The sequence below is a fragment of the Mobula birostris genome, chromosome 5 (genome assembly GCF_030028105.1).
Source record: "Mobula birostris isolate sMobBir1 chromosome 5, sMobBir1.hap1, whole genome shotgun sequence".
NCBI lineage: Eukaryota > Metazoa > Chordata > Chondrichthyes > Myliobatiformes > Myliobatidae > Mobula > Mobula birostris.
Genome location: NC_092374.1, coordinates 177,263,819 through 177,281,434, shown reverse-complemented (window position 1 = coordinate 177,281,434; position 17,616 = coordinate 177,263,819). Strand labels below are relative to the sequence as shown.

Below are 17,616 nucleotides of genomic sequence, written 5' to 3'. Positions count from 1 at the left end.
CTTTTTAAAAAAGGAGGGAGAGAGAAACCGGGGAATTATAGACCGGTTAGCCTAACGTCGGTGGTGGGGAAACTGCTGGAGTCAGTTATCAAAGATGTGATAACAGCACATTTGGAAAGCGGTGAAATCATCAGACAAAGTCAGCATGGATTTGTGAAAGGAAAATCATGTCTGACGATTCTCATAGAATTTTTTGAGGATGTAACTAGTAGAGTGGATAGGGGAGAACCAGTGGATGTGGTATATTTGGATTTTCAAAAGGCTTTTGACAAGGTCCCGCACAGGAGATTAGTGTGCAAACTTAAAACACACGGTATTGGGATAAAGTATTGATGTGGATGGAGAATTGGTTAGCAGACAGGAAGCAAAGAGTGGGAATAAACGGGACCTTTTCAGAATGGCAGGCGGTGACTAGTGGGGTACCGCAAGGCTCAGTGCTGGGACCCCAGTTGTTTACAATATATATTAATGACTTGGATGAGGGAATTAAATGCAGCATCTCCAAGTTTGCGGATGACACGAAGCTGGGTGGCAGTGTTAGCTGTGAGGAGGATGCTAAGAGGATGCAGAGTGACTTGGATAGGTTGGGTGAGTGGGCAAATTCATGGCAGATGCAATTTAATGTGGATAAATGTGAAGTTATCCACTTTGGTGGCAAAAATAGGAAAACAGATTATTATCTGAATAGTGGCCGATTAGGAAAAGGGGAGGTGCAACGAGACCTGGGTGTCATTATACACCAGTCATTGAAAGTGGGCATGCAGGTACAGCAGGCGGTGAAAAAGGCAAATGGTATGCTGGCATTTATAGCGAGAGGATTCGAGTACAGGAGCAGGGAGGTACTACTGCAGTTGTACAAGGCCTTGGTGAGACCACACCTGGAGTATTGTGTGCAGTTTTGGTCCCCTGATCTGAGGAAAGACATCCTTGCCATAGAGGGAGTACAAAGAAGGTTCACCAGATTGATTCCTGGGATGGCAGGACTTTCATATGAAGAAAGACTGGATGAACTGGGCTTGTACTCGTTGGAATTTAGAAGATTGAGGGGGGGATCTGATTGAAACGTATAAAATCCTAAAGGGATTGGACAGGCCAGATGCAGGAAGATTGTTCCCGATGTTGGGAAAGTCCAGAACGAGGGGTCACAGTTTGAGGATAAAGGGGAAGCCTTTTAGGACCGAGATTAGGAAAAACTTCTTCACACAGAGAGTGGTGAATCTGTGGAATTCTCTGCCACAGGAAACAGTTGAGGCCAGTTCATTGGCTATATTTAAGAGGAAGTTAGATATGGCCCTTGTGGCTACGGGGATCAGGGGGTATGGAGGGAAGGATGAGGCGGGGTTCTGAGTTGGATGATCAGCCATGATCATAATAAATGGTGGTGCAGGCTCGAAGGGCCGAATGGCCTACTCCTGCACCTATTTTCTATGTTTCTATATAGAAATTGAGCTCGCATGCACCACTTATGCTGGCAGCTTGTTCCACACTTGTGACCCTCTGAATGAAGAAGTTTCCCCTTATGTTCCCCTTAAACTTTTCACCTTTCACCCTTACCCCATGACCTCTAGTTGCAGAACCACCCAACCTCAGTGGAAAAAGCCTGCTTACATTTATCCTATCAACACCTCTCATAATTTTGCATACCCCTATCAAATCTCCCCTCAATCTTCTATGTTCTGAGGAACAAAGTCCTAATCTACTCAACCTTTCCTTATAACTCAAGTCCCAATAACATACTTGTAAATTTTCTCTGTATGCTTTCAATCTTATTTACATCTTTCCTGTAGGCATTTTGATGACCAAAACTGCACATAACACTCATCAACATCTTCAACGTAACATTCCATATCCTGTACTCAGTAGTTTGATTTATGAAGGCCAAAGTGTCAAACGCTTTCTTCAAAGATCTTATATACCTGTGATGCCACATGCCATCAATTACGGACCTGTATTCCAAGACCCCTTTGTTCTACAGCACTCCTCAATGCCCTACTTTCACTGTGCAAGACCTACCCTTCTCGGTCCTACCGAAGTTCAACACCTCTCACTTGTCTGAATTAAATTCCATCTGCAATTTATCATCTCACTTTTCCAGCTGGTCCAGATCTCGCTGCAAGCTCCGAGTCTTCCTCGCTCTCCACTCTACCACACCACCAACCTTTGTGTCATCTGCAAATATGCTTAACCAGTTAACCACATTATCATCCATCTCGCTGATGTCGATGACAGACAACAACAGAACCAGCACTGATCCCTGCAGTACTCCACTACTATCATCCCCTGGCTTCTCCCACAAATATGAATGCCAAATTCCCCAAGCATGAACGTGCTTTCACTGGGTCATGGCTCATTAAAAACCCCCATGCCAAGGATAAACTAACAGTTTGCACTCACCATCACCACCCCCAAATAACCAGCTCTCAAAGCCCAATCACTTACCCGGCACAAGTGTTTTAATTTCATCCCAGATCTTAACATAGCGGAAAGGTGTGATGATGGAGTCAATGTGGAGGTCAGTGGAAACGTCTGCTGGTGTGATTTGATTCAGTTTGCACCTGGAATACAGGAGCAGGGAGGTTTTATGACAGTACGGAAGCTTTGCAGAAACAAGGTTACACAAACTTATCCACACCTGTCTTGAACCTGAGCCTTGAAACATATAGCCTTCCAGCTCTATGGCCGCTTCCTCTACACAAATTCAGACAGCAGGGTCAGAAGGAGGAAGTACTCAGTCAAAAGCGCCTGCCAAACTCAGAATGCGCTCAAATAAAAAGAGTAAAAATGTTTATAAATATACGCTACAGTTAACATCTTTATTGCTGGACCCAATCATTTCAGAGGACTCCAGGAAATGTAGCAACCAAACTGTTCACAGTTAGTGCCATTAAATGTGATAATCTAGATTTTGCAAAGTGGTTAAGGTATAAATACTGGTGAAGACTTTGCTGTGGGATCTTACACATGGACAGACAAGGCCTTAGTTTAACATGTCATTCTGTGGGAGTGTCAGAATGGATCCTTTCCTCAAACCTCTAGGAGATTGGGCTTGCAGTTTACTACAAAGTGAACCTCAGATTATGTTACATATTCTCAACAGTCACTATCAAACAATCGGAAATGGGAGCCCTTCATGGTCCATTAGGGTCTGGCTAATAATAAATAGGGATGTGACTCGGGCTGAGGCCATCTCTTTCAAGTGGATTGAGGATGTGGAGGGCCCTCAGGGTTGAGATCTCTCCTGCACATCCACCAATGTGAATTAATGAAGCCACGTGCAAAACACGACAGTAGTCACGTACCTGTCCAACAGCTGCTTGATATCCTAAAAAGTTAAAAACAAAGTTTTATTGTTCACCAAAGGATCATTCAACTCAAACAGAATACAGTATTTATGACATGAACAAGAAACTGATGATGGGATTCCCATGAAGAGATATTTAAATAAAATAATCAAAGCTTATTCACATAGGTGATGGGAATGTGAGGAATCAGGAGAGAATGAATAATGAATGGTCATGAATGGCTGAGTCAGGATCAGATATTGAAAGAGTGCCCCAAAATGAACAGGCAATTAAGCTAAGGGAAGCACCCTATTTTGTGGGAGGACATCCAGAACCCGTGAGAAATAGACAGCATTTCAGTTGGAGTATGTGTACATGCATGCCAGCATTATTGGATCTATGACCCGTGTTGGGAATCTTACAGGACCTTGGAGCCACCAGCCAATGTAATGGAGTGAAGGCGACAGCCCTCTGCAGCATTAAGGGGGCACAAGCAAACACAATTGGAGCAAGGTGTGTGCAAGGGTCCCTGAAAAAATGGGGGGGGGTGCAGTGGGGTGGTCAATGAGGGGAGCTGTCAGTGATGTGTCTAAAGCTGGACTAAATTCCTTCAGAAAACCAAGACCTTATTTCTATTACATTTGTGCCCAAGACCAACTTATGAGAAGTTTTCCCAGTCAAAAATGTCAGTACTTCATGATTCAGGAATTCCTTGAATTTTCAGGGGAAAAGCCCAAGCGTTTTTCCTGTTTGCATTGTGCCCAGGCACACATCAGCAACAGACACAATAATTGAACTAATCTCTCACAGCCCACCATACTATCCTTCGGTATTCATTGCAATATTTCACTTCAGAGCTCAGCAAGGATAGAATTCTTGGATCTACCAGGGCAGAGACTGATTGATTCATAGATATTTAAACTCTAGGGGACTCACAATTTATGAAGGGAAGCATAAGCACGGCAGAAGACACAACTTGATTAGCCGTTATCTTATTGACTGGGAAATTAGGTTTGAGGACTGAATGGCCTACACTTACTTATGTTAATTATGCCCGCCACCCACCAAAAAATACAATGGACCAGGACAGAATGTGAAGAGTTCATTTTCAACTGTACACCTACACACAGAAACAAATTCTTATAACAGCCTTTCGTAGATATTCCATTCCTGTTAAACTCAAGTATTGCTGTGTTTGTGTGCTTTTATACAGCCATTAATGCACACGCTGCCACTTATAACATGCACAAAAACCCCAGCATTTACACCCTATATTATAAATAAAGATCTTGCATTCACTATCAGAACAATTTCCCAGAGGTTAATTAAGAACTGTGCCGATTGATAGAGCAAAAATCTGCTCTTTGCTGCTAATAGGCTTACTGCAACACTCAATGTTCACAATCAATTACAGTTACTTTTGGAAGAACTCTTGCCTTTTTCTGTCAACATAGCTTGCTACCTATCGCAAAGGGATGGAAGATGATTAACTGAGGCATAGCTGGGTCAGTGGTGTGGCTGGTCAGGGTACTGCCTCAGTTATAATGGTAGTTCCTCTCTGACCTTGGGTTCTGTCTGTAGAGAGTTTGCATGTTCTCCATGACCACTTGAGTTTCTGACCAGGTTGCTCAATTTTCTTCCCACATCTCAACGGCGTGTGAGTCAATAGGTTAGTTGGATGCTTTGAGTTGCATCCTGTGTGTAGGGGTGGTGGAGTCTGATGCAGTTGATATGAACATGGGGAGAATAAAATGGTATTAATCTAGTATGAGTATCTGTAAAAGGGTTTTGCTTAGCACAGACTCATTGGCTTGAAGGACCTAATTTCCTGCTGTATGAATCTACAAAACAAGGAAAAGGTGAAAAAGCACCACGCTGAGTACAGCTCTGGGGTTATACGGTATAGAACAGACCCTTCAGCCCATCAATTCTGTGCTGACCATCAACCACACATTTACAATAGCATACATTAATTTTTATTCTCTCCACATTCTTAAGAATCCTTCCCTGAATCTTCCACTCACCACACAAGCCCGCAATTTATTGGGGCCAGTTGACTGCACATCTTTGCGATGTGGAAGGCAACTAAAACACACCTGGGAAACCCACGTAGTCACAGGGAGAATGTGCAAACTCCACACTCACAAGGCCAGAAGTCAGAAGGGATACTAGGTCCCTGGAGCTCAGAGGGAGTGGTTCTACCTGCTGCAATTCTATGCTGCCCAATGACATTAACTTTGGGGAGATGTTAGGTCCTTCTCAGAATCAATTTTAATATCACTGGCATATGTCTGGAAATATGTTGTTTTGCAGCAGTACTATGCTGCAATATATAATAAAAGACATAATTTACAGGAAGAATATATTATATAAATTGAAGTAGTAGTGTACATGGTCTTATTGTCCATTCAGATCTCTGTTATCAGTGAGGAAGAAGCGGTTCTTAAAATGTTGAGTGTGTATCTTCAGGCTCTTCCATCTTCTCCTTGATGGTGGCAATAAGAAGAGGGTATTTCCCGGGTGATGGAGGTCCTTATGACAATGCTAACTTTTTGAGGCATTGCCTTTTGAAGACATTTGATGCTGTGAAGCTTGTGCCCATATAGTACTGGCTAAGTTTAAAACTTCCTGCAGCTTTTTCTGATCTTGTGCATTGGCCCTTCTATACCCCTCCATAGACAGTAATGCAACCAGTCAGAATGCTTTCCATGGTTCACATGTAGAAATTTGCATGAGTCCGTAGTGACATAACAAATCTCCTCAAATACCTAATGAAATATAGTTGTGCCTTCAGTCTAACTGAATCAATATGTGGATAGCTCTTTAGAGACGTTGACACCCAGGAACTTGAAACTGCTCACCCTGGTCTGTTCCCTCGAGGTACATACGCACCGGTTTTGGAGCCTCTTGATTAATATCGACAGTATGATGGTGTTGAATGCTGAGCTGTAATCAATCAACAGCAGACTGACTTAGGTATTACTATTGCCCAGGTAATCCAAGGCCGCATGAAGAGCCAATGAGATTGCATCCTCTGTAGACCTATTGTGGTGAAAGGCAAATTGCAGCAGGTCCAAGTCCCTGCTTAGTGAGAAGTTAATTCTGGCCATGACCAACCTCTCAAAACATTTCATCACATTAGATACCTATGAAAGCAACTGGGTGACACTTATTGAGCACGCAAACACGAGGAATTCTGCAGATGCTGGAAATTCACACATCAAAGTCGCTGGTGAACGCAGCAGGTCAGGCAGCATCTCTAGGAAGAGGTACAGTCGACGTTTCAAGCCGAGACCCTTCGTCAGGACTAACTGAAGAAAGAGCTTGTAAGCTCATTGAGGTAGCTCACCATGCTCTTTGTGGTATCTGGTTGTCCTTTTGAAGTGAGTTGGAACCTCTGACTGAAGCAGTGAGAGATCAAATAAGTCCTTGAATGCTTCCACAAGTCGGTTGGCACAGGTTTTCAGTGTCCTACCAGGTACACCATCAGGGTCTCGTGTTGGAAGGGTTCATCCTCATTGAAGATGTTCTGACATCAGCCTCTCAGACAGATCACAGAGTCACCAAATGCTGCAGGGATTTGCACAAGTGTAATTTTATTCTCCACTTCAAAGTGTATATGAAAGGCATTGAGCTCACCTGGGAGTGAAGCATCGCAGCCATTCATATCAGATTTTGCCTTGTAGGAAGTAGTGACCTACAAACCCTGAGAGCTGACCTAATTCCAATTCCTCCTCTAACCTTAATCAGAATTGTTTTTATTTTGCTCTTAAAATATCCTTCTGTAGTTTGTACCTGGACTTCTTGTATAGTTCTGGATCACTGGTCTTGAATGACACAGATCTAGCTATCAGCAGACTACAAGTCTCTTGGTTCATCCGTGGCTTTTAGTTTGGGTATGTCTGGTATGTTCTTGAACATATACACTCGTCCACATGGGTCTTCATGATGTCGAAGACAATAGTGGCGTATTCCTTCAGATCTGAAGATTAATCCCTGAAAATTGTCAAGACACTGTTTCAAAGCAGTACTGTAAGCATTCTTCCATCTCCCTTGACCATACTTTCTTGATCCTCACCACTGGTGCAATGGTCTTTCATCTGAGAATTCTACTCATAAGGGATTTCTAACAGAACAAATGGAATGAGCTGGGCAGGCTAAAACTTTATTCCTTGTAATGTAGATCATAAAATATACAGTTCAGGTCTTTATCCCAGGTGAAGTGGAACTAAATCTATCGGGCATAGGTTTAGGTCAGATGTGAAAGATTTAAAGCAGACTTCATGGGCAATTTATCCCCACAGAGGGTGGAGTTTATATCGAACAAGCTACTTTTAAGGTAGGTACCAGATGAATAGGATAAAAGCATTTTGATATACATGCAAATGGGGAGGGGGTGAGTTAAAGGAGTATGAGCCAAATAAGGGACTAGTTTGGTGGCAGTTTCCATGGTAACACACACAAAATGCCAGAGTAACTCAGGTTAGGGAGCATCTCTGGAAAGCAGTAAATTGTCAACATTTTGAGCCAAAACCTTTTATTGAGACTGGAAAGGAAGGGGCAAGAAGCCAGAACAAGGTGCTGGGGGAGGGGATGAAGCCAGGTGAGTAGGGGAGGGAAGGATGGTGAGAAGCTGGAAGGTGAAAGAGGAAAAGCTGAAGAAGGAGGAATCTGATGGGAGAGGACCATGAGAGAAATGGAATTAGGAGGGGCACCAGAGGGAGTTTATAGGCAGATGAGGAAAGGAGAAGAGGGGAGCCAGACTAGGGAATGGAAAAGGAGAGACCTACTGAGTTCCACCAGCACTGTTGCTCTAGATTCCAGCACCGGAATTCTCTGCAATTGACGGGTGTAGGATATCAGTGAGGATGTCTGCTCATCATTGCATAGAGGCAGCTCGGTCACTACTTCACACTGAGAGTGTTAAAGAGATCGTAAACATTACAAGGTACCAGCGTGGGGGAATGGTTCGAATTCAGGGACAGAGAAAAGCCCCAAGACAAAAGGACATGCAGCCAGCCAGGGACTGCACTCAGTAGACAGGCCCCAAGACTCAGCAAGAAGCACTCAGTCCAGACGGAGTGGTTCCAGCCTTAGTAAAGCCCAGCAGAGCTCAAAAGATGACAAGGGCCAGCTGTACTGTCAGAGATACTGGCCTTTGAAATGAGACATCTTTGAGGCAGGCAAAAATCACAATGTCAGACATGCCATGGTCAACATGGCTTAGTCATAATCAACTGACTAAGATACTGCTGTGCACCAGTTGATGCTACTACACTCCCTATACGGTCACATTTAACCTCATATATTGCTGTAAAGATGAATCAGGGAATGTCTCAAAATCAGCAGAAGCATTTTAATGCAAGCTTGTTTTTTTTAATATAATCCAGAGAAATTGACTCAGAACATGCTTAAAGTAAAGAACAAAGTTGAAATCCATCGCATGTCAGGTGGACAGCCCGTTACCTCTCACCTGAAGCAGCTCTTGCGGCTCTTTGAAGCTCAGTTGTACCTGCATATCTTGATATGCTTGCTCGATCCTGGAGGCACCCTGGCAGATCTTCACCAGGTCTTCTTGCAAGGGCCGAATTGTCTTGCAGACCTCTTCGTCGATCTTTGCCTCGAGCTCCTGCTTCTTCTTATCGAGGAACTGATAGATGCTGGCTAGATCAGCCTTAACCTGCTCCTTCAGCAATTCACCTTCATCCTGCACAGAAATAGCAACCTCAATACATTTCACTGCAACCAACTTTCAGCATCACCAAATAGCAACTTTCACCAAGCCAAAGATAGCTTCAGACCAAACTGATTTGCTTACATCTACATGTATCAGGATTTTGCTATGGTGTGCTGTCATATGCAACAAAAACATTAACAATTACAGTGGATTACAGTTAATTTGGACATTTCAGGACCAGTGCATTTTGGCCCAATTAAACAGCTGCCTCAAATAGCTGAAGTTTCATGGAAGTAGTTAAAATGTATAACAAAGATATGCTACTGTTTAATTAAATAAATTATGGATTTAAATGAAATACAGAATAAATAGGAATACCACCAATACTATTACAGTACAATAAGACTATTATTTCCTCATTGTTACTGACGGAAGAGCTCATCGCTGCTGATGAATTGTAGCTATTCAACGCTTCCTACTGGTTCCCCTCCCCTACCTCTCTCACCCAATACAATAACCCAACCTCCCTTATTTGATTCTGCGCTCCACCTTCGTTTCGTATCACTGGACATCATCTGCAGCCCTTCATTGCCTCCACTTTTCACTACACATCCTCTGTCACTACTTCCACTCTTCCCTTCTCAATCTGTTCATCACCTCTCCTTACCTATCACTTGCATAGTCTTGGCCCAGCCCCTCCCTTCACCACCTCATGCTGTCTACACCCCCCACTTATCTTTCAATCCAGATGAATGGCCTCAACTCAAAACATCAACTGCCAATTTCTCTCCATTGATGCCAAAACCAGCTGGTGTAAATCTTTGATATTGAGATGTTGCTTTCTTGAGGCAGACCCTCTTGCAGATGTGACTGATACTACTGATGGCAGGGAGGGATATGCCCACGATATATTGGGCTGAGTACATTACCCACTGCAGCTTCCTACGTTCCTGAACATTTAAGCTGACAAACTACACCATGAGGCAGTCAGTCAGGGTACAGTCAATGGTATATCTGTATGAGTTTGTTCAGTGACATGCCAAACCTTAACCCTGTAAAACAAAAAGTAAAGGAGCTGATGCACCTTCCCTATGATTGCATGTATGTGCTGGGCCCAGGACAGGTCAATCCAAAATGTTAACACTCAGGAATTTAAAGCTACTCTCTCCATTGCCAATCTCCCAACATAGACTGCTGGATGTTCCAGCAACACCTTTTCAATCGCAGCTACCATCAGGCAGGAGGTATAAGAGGCCTTAAATCCCACACCACTGTTCAGGAACAGCAATTTCCTTTCAACCATTCAGTTCTTGAAACAACTTGAAGTAACTCCAATCACTGCACTCCATCAGTTTGTATTAAGGGCCGCACAGTGGCATAGCGGCTAGTGTAATCACTTTACAGCACCAGCAATTTTCCAGCAATGTTCGGTTTTTGCCAGTGTCTGTAAAGAATTTGTAGGTTCTCCTATGACCATGTGAATTTCTTAAGGGTGCTCCGGTTACCCCTCACATTCAAAATAAGTATTGTAATGGTTAGAATTAGTAGGCTGTGAGCATGCTTTGTTGGCGTCAGAAAAGCTGCAACATAATCCTTGCTGATTTGAAGCGAACAACACAGATCAAGCTAATCTTTCTTTCTTTAAAATAGATTTAGTTTTTCTGTTTAACATTGTTGTGTTTTTTTCTGCAACATTTATGTTTTTTTTTGGAAATGCTGCTTATCTGATACTATTGCCTGTGAAGCTGCTGTAAACAGAAGTGTAAGCAAGTTTTTCCACTGCATCTGTCCCTACCCCTACTCCTGCACAGGACAATAATCTAGACTTTTACTTTCAGATTCTGCCTGACCTACTAAGCTCCTTCAGCTCCTTTTGTTTTGCACCAGATTGCAGAATTAGTTATTTCTTGCGTCTTCAGATTTCTCCATGTGCCTATCCTTAATGACCTACCTTTTATTGAGGCTGGGACCTCCAGTTCTATATACATAAGACAGGGAAAACACTAACTCTGTATCAATCCCATGAAAGTTTTATACCTTTCACTAAGATCAGCTCTTGTTTCTCCAAATTCAGGAGTGCATAGGCCACTCAGAAACTATTGAACAAACCTTCTGTACCCAGAGAGCCAACGAATACAACACCACCACCTGGTGCAAGGGATTGATTCTCACCTTGATTTTGGATATCTTTGCTTTTTGCTGGCTTTGACATTGACCTGCCTGCTCTCTTTGGGCATGGAGAAAATCCTTGGCTTTTTCCAGCTTTTCCTAGGGAAATAATGTACTGTTTTAGTTCCAACTCTAACAGGTTACTGAGCAGATTAAGTTACTAACACACAATATCCACAACCAGAATGCCACAAATACATAGCAGAACAGAGTCTGTCAATGAATGAGAAAGTGAACTGAAGTTTATAGCTTTTAATCTTTAGCCGGTTGCCAGATTAAACCACAGTTCAGAAAAACACCAAGTAAAGTGATGGCATGGTATGTGACAGCAATTTCTCCTCATTTTGTCATTTGGATGTGACCATAAAACCATAAGACACAGAAGCAGAATTAGGCAGTCTGCCCCATCGAGCCTGCTCCACCATTTAATCATGACTGATCCTTTTTTTCCCTCCTCCTCAACCCAGTTCCCGGCTTTCTCCCTGTAACCTTTGATGCCATGTCCAACCAAGAACCTATCAATCTCTGCCTTAAATACACCCAACGACTTGGCCTCCACAGCAGCACATGGCAACAAATTCAACACCCTTTTGGCTAAAGGAATTTCTCCACATCTCTGTTTTGAAAGGCAACCGCTCCATCCTGAACCTGTGCCCCCTTGTCCAAGACTCTCCCACCATGGGAAACATCCTTTCCACCTCTAATCTGTCTAGGCCTTTCAACATTGAATAAGGTTCAATGAGATCCCCGCTCATCCTTCTGAATTCCAGGGAGTACAGACCCAGAGCCATCAAACGTTCCTCTTTTAATAACCCTTTCATTTGGCTGTAACTAGGCTTTGCTGCAGGTGTCCAAGAACACATGAAAATAACAGTAGGCCTCTTAAATCTGTGACACCATTCAAAACGATAGTGGTTAATTCACGGCCATTAATGGATTGATCTTTCAATTATTAGTCTAGCTGCAGTTCATATATATTTATCCAACCCATTAATGAATTGATCTTTAAATTATTAGTCTATCTGCATTTCATATATATCTAACAATATGGCTGCCACTATCCTCAAGGCTGAGTTCAAGAGATTTACCACTGGGAGAAGAAATTTCTATGCTCCTCAGTTTTAAATGAGAGGCCATTTATTTTGTAGTTATGTCTTTGTCCATACTATATCTCACACTCAAGTTTCCTGACTGCCTTACACTCTATCTGTATATCCACCCCCTTCCTGTATTGCATCCTACTCAGTACATCCATATGCTTCCCATTATCTCCATCTTTCCTAGGTATGCCCACCCCTGCCACATTGCCACATCCTTCTTACACCAGATGCATATCCCTCAATATTCACCTCCAGAACCAGTAACTCTCATAGCTGCCCTCTTTGACCCTGCTTTGGTTATCTACATCCCTCCAACTGCTGGAGATCGGGGAACTGTGGATAGCAAAGACGTTGTCAAAAGATACAGTAGGACATTGCTCAGTTGTAATTATGGACAGAAAAGTGGCAGGCGGAGATTAATCTGGACAAGTGTGATTTGTTGCACTTTGGGAGGTCAACTAGAAGGAGAACATTCTCACCAAATGGCAGGACCCTTAGGGGAGAGACTGAGGCTCAAGCGTCAAAGTAGCGACACAAGTAGATATGCTGGTAAAGAAGGCATACAGCAAGCGTGTCTACACATTGCTAGCATTCAGTATAATAGTAGGAATCCATGGAAACCTTGGCCCCTTCCAACAACAATATTTCCCACCATTTACAAATTACCTATTTTTCTGTTTTGGCTAATGTTGTATTTAATCCATCTGACATGCCTTTGATCACTCACTCAGCTGGATGATGGGCTATGAAGGTGGAAAATGTGAAGACAATATTCCCTCAAAGGCTATTCACATCCCACTACTTACCAACCTTGCCACTTCCTACCAGCTGCCTATTCCAATGCCCGCAGTTCATTTCCTTCCAAATCACATTCCACCTACCTTGTGCATAACCCCCCCTCTTCATGAGCCATCCCCCTCAGTCCTTGCATAACCACAACCCACTTACTCTGTACAGGACAGAAGCCTCCTCGATGGGGATGACTCTGTGACCCCTGTGTTCACTGGAGCATGAGCAGACCACACAGAGGAGGCCCTGGCACCCTAGACAGAAGAGCTTGTGTTTCTCCTCGTGCCTCTGACAGTAGAAGGTGGGGTTCCCCCAGCGGGGCTCCGGCTTCAGCTCCTTCACGCCTTCCACGATGTTGGCCAACAGCCGGTTGGGTTTCAGCCTCCTCTCCCTGAACACTTTCCTGCACTCGGGGCAGGAGTAGAAGGCTTCGCCCTGCTCCCAGCTCCGTGAGATGCACAGCCGGCAGAAATTGTGCTCACATTCCAGAGTGACCGGCTCCTGGAAGAAGTCCAAACAGATGGAGCAGGTCACCTCACTGAAGAGTCTACCAAGAGGTGGAGCAGCAGCCATTTTCTAAAGGCGAGTCTTCTGTGCTACTGTCCTTAAAAATCTGCATATATAAAAAGAATCCTTATTTAATGCCCTTCTGTTTTTTTTTTGTTTCAGATGAAGTGAAGCTTTATTGTTATACACCCACAATTGCTTGGACAGATTTCCCCCCCATCCTCCATGTCCATCTGCAGCTTTACAGATGACACCACCATAGATGGCTGAATCTCAAGTAACAATATGTTAGAGCACAGGACGAGATTGAGAGCCTCATGGCATGGTGTCATAACAACAACCTTTCTCTCAATGTCTCAACAGATGAGCTACTTCAGGAAAGGGGAGGTAGTGCACAAAATCCTGTTTAAATCAATGGCACTAAGCTCACAAGGGTGGAAAGCCTCAATGTCAGAGTGAATATCACCAATAGCCTGTTGTGTTCTGATTACCTAGATATGACAACCAAGAAAACACACAGGCCAAGATGGTCTGTAGTGCCTCAAGAGGACAAAGAAGTTTGGCATGCTCCCTTTGGCTCCACCAATTTTCATAGATGCACCAGAGCAGCATCCCCTCTGGATGTATCACAGCTTGGTAGAGCAACTGCTTTGCATTTGACCAGGGGAGAATTCAGAGAATTGTGGACACAGCTCAACAGATCTGTGGAAAACATCCTGCGCTTCTTGGACCCTGTCTACTCTACACATCTTGCTGCCTTGTTAACACAGGCAGCATAATCAAAGACTCCACCCATCCTAGGCATTCTCTTCTCTCCCTCCCATCAGAAGAAGATACAAAACTCTAAAAGCTTGTACTACCAGACTCAAAGACAATTTCTATCCCATTATCATAAAACTTGTACAATGAGATAGGCTCTCAAACTACCTCATTATGACTTTACACCGTATACTCCACCTGCAGTGCATGGTTTCTGTAGTTGTAACACTGTCGGGCTTTTTATTGTTTTCCCATGTACTACCTCAAAGCAATAAAGCGATCTTTACAAATATCATGTGTGACAACCCAGGAAAGGTTTCACTGCTACTGTAAAGGTTTCTCTGTAGCGCAGTGGAGGGTTATGACTGGAGATAGCGGGGTCTTTGGAATGCGCGCTGGCCAATGAGGGGAGGCGTTTTTCTCTCGTGTGCTCAAGAGAAGGTTTCACGGTCTTTTGTTCAGCAGAAGATACCGGAATGGGGAAGTTGTAGACTGTAGGACAGAGTTGTCTTGGAATGGGGTCAGGAGTCAACAGGGAAAAATCGATGGAGAACGAACAGATGGGAAAACAGTGTGCTCCAATGTTGTGTATTAGTCTTGTTTCATGAGACTGGGCCCTTTTTCTTTACTAACTCTACAGTCAAATTAAGAATTATAAAGCTCAATCATTTAATTGCATATTGTGTACTGTTAATTATTTCATGGTACTGATTTGTAACAGGGAAACACATCACACAGCATCCACCCAAACAAGATTTCTCAGCCGGAGGCTGTCTTCCACTAGATTAACACCGCTAGCCAAACCTGAGGGTTACACTTGCAAAGCAAAGCTCTTCACCGTACCTCACTATGTGACAATAATAAACAAATTTAAAATTCAGTTGATGTGTTTTTTTTGTTTCTAAGTATCCATCTAGATCACTGGACCCCAAACACCGGGCCACAAAGCATGTGCTACCGGGCCGAAAGGAAACAATATGAGTCAGCTGCACCTTTCCTCATTCCCTGTCACGCACTGTTGAACTTGAACATAGGGTTGCCAACTGTCCTGTATGTGCCGGGACATCCCGTATATTGGGCTAAATTGGTTTGTCCCATATTTTCCTCGCTAAGGTACAGCGTTCCTATGAAACCTTTCGTGCCGAAATGGCATGAAGCAAAGAAGCAATTACCATTAATTTATATGGGAAAAATTTTTTGAGTGTTCCCAGACCCAAAAAATAACCTAATAAATCATAGCAAATAACACATATAACCGAAAGTAAATACGTAACACTAACATGTAGTAAAAGCAGGAATGATATGATAAATACACAGCCTATATAAAGTAGAAATAATGTATGTACAGCATAGTCGGGCAGATGACGGCATAGCTGATAGTGGGGGAAAATTTGGCATGTACGCGCATGCGCACACAGGTGCCCGTGCAAGGCTTCATAGTCATGGTAGTCTTTCCAGGGGCAAAGTGTCCCAGGATTTGACTGCTACTTTTGTCCCTTATTTGGGAGTGAGAAGGTTGGCGACCCTGATTGTAAAAGGCGTGTTGAGATGAGTTTAACCCTACTTGAACACCGCCCCCCCCGGTCGGCCGGTCCACAAGAATATTGTCAATATTAAACCAGTCCGTGGTGCAAAGAATGTTGGGGTCCCCTGCTGTAGATGGAGCATTCAATGAAGCTAAGGTCCTCTCTGTTTGGTTGGTGTTAAAGATCTTTCTCCAAGTTGAAGAAGTTGCCCCAGCCAGTGTTTTATTTCTCAGCCTACGTCACCAGAAAAACATGAAGGCATTAATAAAAATGTAAATACTGGAATTCTGAAACAAAACAAAAATGTTACATCCAGGTTCACATGGATGCAGGAAATGAAAGGGAAGTGAAGGCAATATTTCAAGACAAGAAACTGGGAGAGAGAAATTTCTACCACTATCCGTAAGGAGTTGGCACATTCATAGAAACATAGAAAATAGGTGCAGGAGTAGGCCATTCGGCCCTTCGAGCCTGCACCGCCATTTATTATGATCATGGCTGATCATCCAACTCAGAACCCTGCCCCAGCCTTCCCTCCATACCCCCTGACCCCCGTAGCCACAAGGACCATATCTAACTCAACAAGGGCCATATCTAACTCACAAGGGCCATATCTAACTCACAAGGGCCATATCTTCTCCTCATGTCTGTGTGGGTTTCCTCCAGGTGTTCTGGTTTTCTCCTACTGTCCAAAGATGTACCAGTTTGTAGCTTAACTGGTCATTGTAAATTGCCCGTGATCAGGCTCGGGTTAAATCCGGGGTTGCTGGGTGGCACGACTCGAAGGGCCACAGAAACATAGAGAGCCAACAGCACATAACAGGCCCTTCGGCCGACAAATCTGTGCCGAACATGTCCTTACCTTAGAAATTACCTAGGCTTACCAATAGCCCTCTATTTTTCTGAGCTCCATGTACCTGTCCAGGAATTTCTTAAAAGACCCCTATCGTGTCTGCCTCCACCACCATTGCTGGCACCCCATTCTACACACTCACCACTCTCTGCGTAAAAAACTTACCCCAGACGTCTCCTCTGTACCTACTTCCAAGCACCTTAAAGCTGTGTCCTCTCTTGTTAGCCATTTCAGCCCTGGGAAAAAACCTGGGAATATCCACATGATCAATGCCTCTCATCATCTTATACATCTCTATCAGTTCACCTCTCATCTTCTGTTGCTCCAAGGAAAAAAAGGATGAGTTCACTCAACCTATTCTCATACAGCATGCTCCTCCATTCGAGGCAACATCCTTGTGAATCTCTGCACCCTTTCTACGGTTTCCACATCCTTCCTGTAGTGAGGCAATCAGAACTGAGCACAGTACTCCAAGTGGGGTCAGACCAGGGCCCTATATAGCTGCAATATTACCTCTCGGATCTTAAACTCAATCCCATGGTTGATGATGGCCAATGCACCATATGCCTTCTTAACCACAGTCAACCTGCGCAGCAGCTTTGAGTGTCCTATAGACTCGGACCCCAAGATCCCTCTGATCCTCCACACTGCCAGGAGTCTCACCATTAATACCATATCCTGCCATCATATTTATCCTACCAAAATGCACTAGCTTACACTTATCTGGGTTGAACTCCATCTGTCAGTTCTCAGCCCAGTTTTGCAACCTATCAATGTCCTGTGTAACCTCTGACAGGCCTCCACACTATCCACAACACCTCCAACCTTTATGTCATCAGCAAATTTACTAACCTATCCCTCCACTTCCTCATCCAGGTCATTTATAAAAATCACGAAGAGAAGAGGTCCCAGAACAGATTCCTGAGGCACACTAATTGTGACCAACCTCCATGCA

General features: G+C 43.7%; 1 protein-coding gene across 1 annotated transcript in view; it reads right to left on the bottom strand.

Moving 5' to 3' along the window:
- The window catches only part of LOC140198419 (uncharacterized), an 89,290-nt gene that overhangs the window by 55,278 nt on the left and 16,396 nt on the right, over positions 1 to 17,616 (bottom strand). The window contains exons 3-7 of the mRNA XM_072259508.1: positions 13,176 to 13,517; positions 11,131 to 11,226; positions 8,755 to 8,988; positions 3,300 to 3,322; positions 2,440 to 2,555 (exon numbers count right to left, since the gene is read on the bottom strand). Coding sequence (XP_072115609.1) covers positions 2,440 to 2,555; positions 3,300 to 3,322; positions 8,755 to 8,988; positions 11,131 to 11,226; positions 13,176 to 13,517 — 811 coding nt within the window. The remainder of the gene's footprint in view (positions 1 to 2,439; positions 2,556 to 3,299; positions 3,323 to 8,754; positions 8,989 to 11,130; positions 11,227 to 13,175; positions 13,518 to 17,616) is intronic.